This window comes from Condylura cristata, unplaced genomic scaffold (genome assembly GCF_000260355.1).
Source record: "Condylura cristata isolate star-nosed mole 26May11 unplaced genomic scaffold, ConCri1.0 scaffold00057, whole genome shotgun sequence".
NCBI lineage: Eukaryota > Metazoa > Chordata > Mammalia > Eulipotyphla > Talpidae > Condylura > Condylura cristata.
Window position 1 is genome coordinate 675,402 of NW_004567158.1, and position 3,133 is coordinate 678,534.

The 3,133-nt window shown below is 64.6% G+C and overlaps 2 protein-coding genes across 3 annotated transcripts in view; both read right to left on the bottom strand.

Annotated features, from left to right (window-relative positions):
* The window catches only part of UBL4A (ubiquitin-like 4A), a 2,812-nt gene extending 2,717 nt beyond the window's left edge, over positions 1-95 (bottom strand). Inside the window, exon 1 of the mRNA XM_012734466.1 lies at positions 61-95. Within this exon, the coding sequence (XP_012589920.1) occupies positions 61-95 (35 nt within the window). The remainder of the gene's footprint in view (positions 1-60) is intronic.
* Positions 65-3,127, bottom strand: SLC10A3 (solute carrier family 10, member 3). 2 transcript variants are annotated; one of them, XM_012734474.1, is made up of 3 exons: positions 2,844-3,127; positions 2,627-2,723; positions 65-1,835 (listed from the first exon to the last, which is right to left on the bottom strand). In XM_012734474.1, exon 3 carries the CDS (start codon positions 1,695-1,697, stop codon positions 279-281), a length of 1,419 nt encoding a protein of 472 aa, XP_012589928.1. In that variant the 5' UTR covers positions 1,698-1,835; positions 2,627-2,723; positions 2,844-3,127; the 3' UTR covers positions 65-278. The 2 variants fall into 2 exon arrangements, with proteins under 2 accessions (XP_012589928.1, XP_012589929.1); XM_012734475.1 differs by lacking the exon at positions 2,627-2,723.
* Between the last annotated feature and the right edge of the window lie 6 nt (positions 3,128-3,133).

A 3,133-nucleotide genomic window follows, 5' to 3' on the forward strand; every position in this document is an offset into this window, starting at 1 on the left:
GCCGCCGGCCCGCAGCCCCCGCCCCGCCCGCCCCGCCGAGCGAGCGCAGACTGAAGGCACCGACTGCACTTGCTTCTCTCTTTTATTTGAAGCATGTTTTCTGGGCAGGGCCCACCTACCGACTCAGCGTGGCCCCTGGGCCTTGAAAGCTGGAGAATACAAAACAGTAAAAAAAATAAGCCTAGATTTTCCGAGTGCATAGTGCATGAGAACTAAAGGCCTTTGGTACACAGGGACTGTGGGGTGCAGGTGGGGTGGCGGAAGCTTGCCCAGGGGCCTCAGTGAACGGGGCACAGGCTGCTGTAGATGAAATGGCCCACAACGAAGGCCAGCATCTCCGAGGTGCCGCTCAGCGCCACGATGAAGGGGGCCTGGGAGGCGTAGTCAGCCTGCAGGCGGCGGAGGGAGAGCTGCAGCATGGCCAAGGCCAGCAGGCTGTTCTGCACCCCCACCTCGATGCTGACTGTCCGCCGCTGGGCCGTGGGCAGCTTCAGGCAGGCGGCCAGGCAGTAGCCCACCAGCAGGCCAACCGGGGGCACCGTGAGGCCCACCAGCACGATGGGCAGCCTGACGCCCACCAGGATGAAGACCCCCATGCGGTAGGCCAGGAAGAGGCCGCCCAGGAGCAGCACGAAGCTGAAGGGCTTGATGACCTGCAGCAGCAGCTGGGAGCACTTGGGGAGCTTGGACTTGATCACCACACCAGCCACTATGGGAATGGCGATGAACAGCAGGGTCCCCAGAATCTTGGTGACAGGCACGTGGAGGGTTTCGTGGACGCTGAGCAGGCGGCTATAGACAGCCGAGGACAGTGGCAGGAAGCCGGTGGCAGCCACTGTGGAGATGAATGTCATGGAGATGGCTAGGGTGACATCCCCTCCGAGGAGGAGGCTGAAGAGGTAGCTCCCCCCGCCGCCGGGCGACGAACAGGTGATGATGAGGCCCAGGGCCAGGGCCTTGGGCAGCATGAAGACCTTGGCCATCACGAAGGCGTACAAGGGCATGACCAGGAACTGGCCCAGGAGGCCCAGGAGCATGGGCTGGGGGCTCTGCAGGAGCCCCCTCAGAACCTCCAGTTCCACTTTGCACCCAAATGAACACTTGTTGACAAAGATGAGCGGCAGGAGCAGGTAGAGTATCGGGTTCTCCGACAGATGGACCAGCCCGGTGCTGAGGGTGGCAGGGGCTTCCTCAGTGGGCGAGACCTTGATGCAAAAGCCTCTCTGCTCCTCTATCAGCTTAGGCGGGGTCTCTCGGGGGTCTACCAGCTGGAGGTGGAGTGGGGCCAGTCCCGGCAGGCGAGAGCGGATGCTCACCACGAAGCCCCCACCCCTGCCCCAGGCCATGGCACTCACGTTCTGGATAGTCAGCACCTCTGTATCCAGGGAGAAGGCCCTCAGCACAGGACCAGGCCCTGTCCTGTTGCCCTGTGCCGGGTACTGGCTGGAGATCACAATGATGCCCTCGCTCTCCTCAGGGAATTCAAACTCCCTCACAGAGCCGTCCCCAATGCTCAGGTAGCGGCCCCCGGGCAGTGGCACAGTGTGGCCCAGAGCCATGCTGAGGTTGGCCCTGGCTGACCCCCGGCTCCCCCCCGGCAGGCTGAGGAGCAACAGTGCCACCTTCAGCAGGCTACAGCCGCCCAGGCCAGGCCACCGCGGGGAGGTGCCCCCGCCCCTGCCCCTCCTTAGCACCATCGCTCCTCCCACAGGCTGCTGTGCCTGGGTCCTCTGCGGCTTAGGAGGGCAGCCGCGCTGGGGCCTCCCGGTGGTCCTGGCGAGGGTCCATGGGCGGGGCCCGGCTTTGTGTGCTTCTCCTTGACAGCAGAGCTCCTCCTGGAGAGAGAGGGACACACAGAAGTGGCTGCAGAGCCCTGGAGCTGCTTAGCCCACTCGACTGTCCCTTCCCCAGCTCATACTGCCTCGTTCTCCCCACCCCTCACGCAGAGGCCGTGTCCAGACGGGAGCCTCCCTTCAGCCTGCCAGTCCCTGCCAATTCCCTGGCTAGCCCAGTGTGGCGGGAGGACGTGGCATTGCCCCGATCCTTGGAGGCGCAGCCGCAGGGGCAGAGCAATACCGCTCCTGGGGTTAACTCTCTGGTGTCCGAGGGCGAGGCCACCAGGAAGAGCCAAGGGCAGGGCACCTGAGTGTCACCTGCCAGGCAGAAAGTGGCCAGCCAAGTGGCACAGGCAGTGAGCAACCTCAGGGCTCGACCCTGCTGCTGAGGCTACCTGGCTTTCCCTAGCTGCCCAGAGTGACCAGACCGGAGGGCTCTTCGGGAGTGGGTTCTCTTGCCCCAGGCAAGCTGCCAAAAGGGGCAGCAGGGTGGGGTGAGAGCAGGCCACATGGCAGCTGGGGGGGGGCCTCTCAGCTCTGGTGGTCCCAGAATTTGGACTCGAGAACTGCTGTGTCACATCTGCTGGGAGTCCAGGGGCTCCTCCCCACGCCCACCTGGCCCCTTACCAGTCTGGAGCTGCCAGGGGACTGCGGTGTTTCTGGGTGAGAGGTCGCCTCAGGGTGAAAGGAGGACTGTCTCCTCCCACACCTCAGCTTGGTCAGGCACCACCCTGCTGTCAATTACCTGCCGAAACTGGGGCCACCCTGAGGCCACCCTGACGGTTGTGTACCTGTGGTTTTGTATCACAGTTGTGGGTCGCGATGGACCCAGTAGGGTCCCGATCCTGGAAGAGCCTAGCAGTCTGGGCCCAGCAGAGTCACCTGAGACTGGGGAGTGGAGAGGAGGGTGAAGGCCGGCCCAGCGAAAGGCTCACTCTGGGAAGGGGCTCCCCTCGGCACACCCTCACCTGCGCGGGGCCTCTGCTGCTTGGGTTTTGGGTCACTTACCCTGGTGGCCCAGGTCCAGCCAGTGTCCCACCGCTGAAGAGGGGGCAGGAAGACCAGAGGGAGTGTGAGAAGCAAAGTGGAGGGAGGCAGAGGGACGCTGAAGTGATCAGGGCCTGACGCGGCCAGGGTGTCGCTGAACCAGCGCAGAAGGGAGAGGCGGCAACGGACCCGCCATCCTGGCCCAGCAGCGGGTTGGAGGCCCTGCCGGGGCGGCCTGGCCCGGATCCCACATCAGTCTTGTGCTCGCGGGGTCGGAAGGGTCGGGGCAGGGGGGCCCTCGGGCGGGGACG

Excerpts from the sequence above, each read along its gene's own strand:
- SLC10A3 (XM_012734475.1), bottom strand. The coding sequence starts at position 1,697 with ATGGTGCTAAGGAGGGGCAGGGGCGGGGGCACCTCCCCGCGGTGGCCT.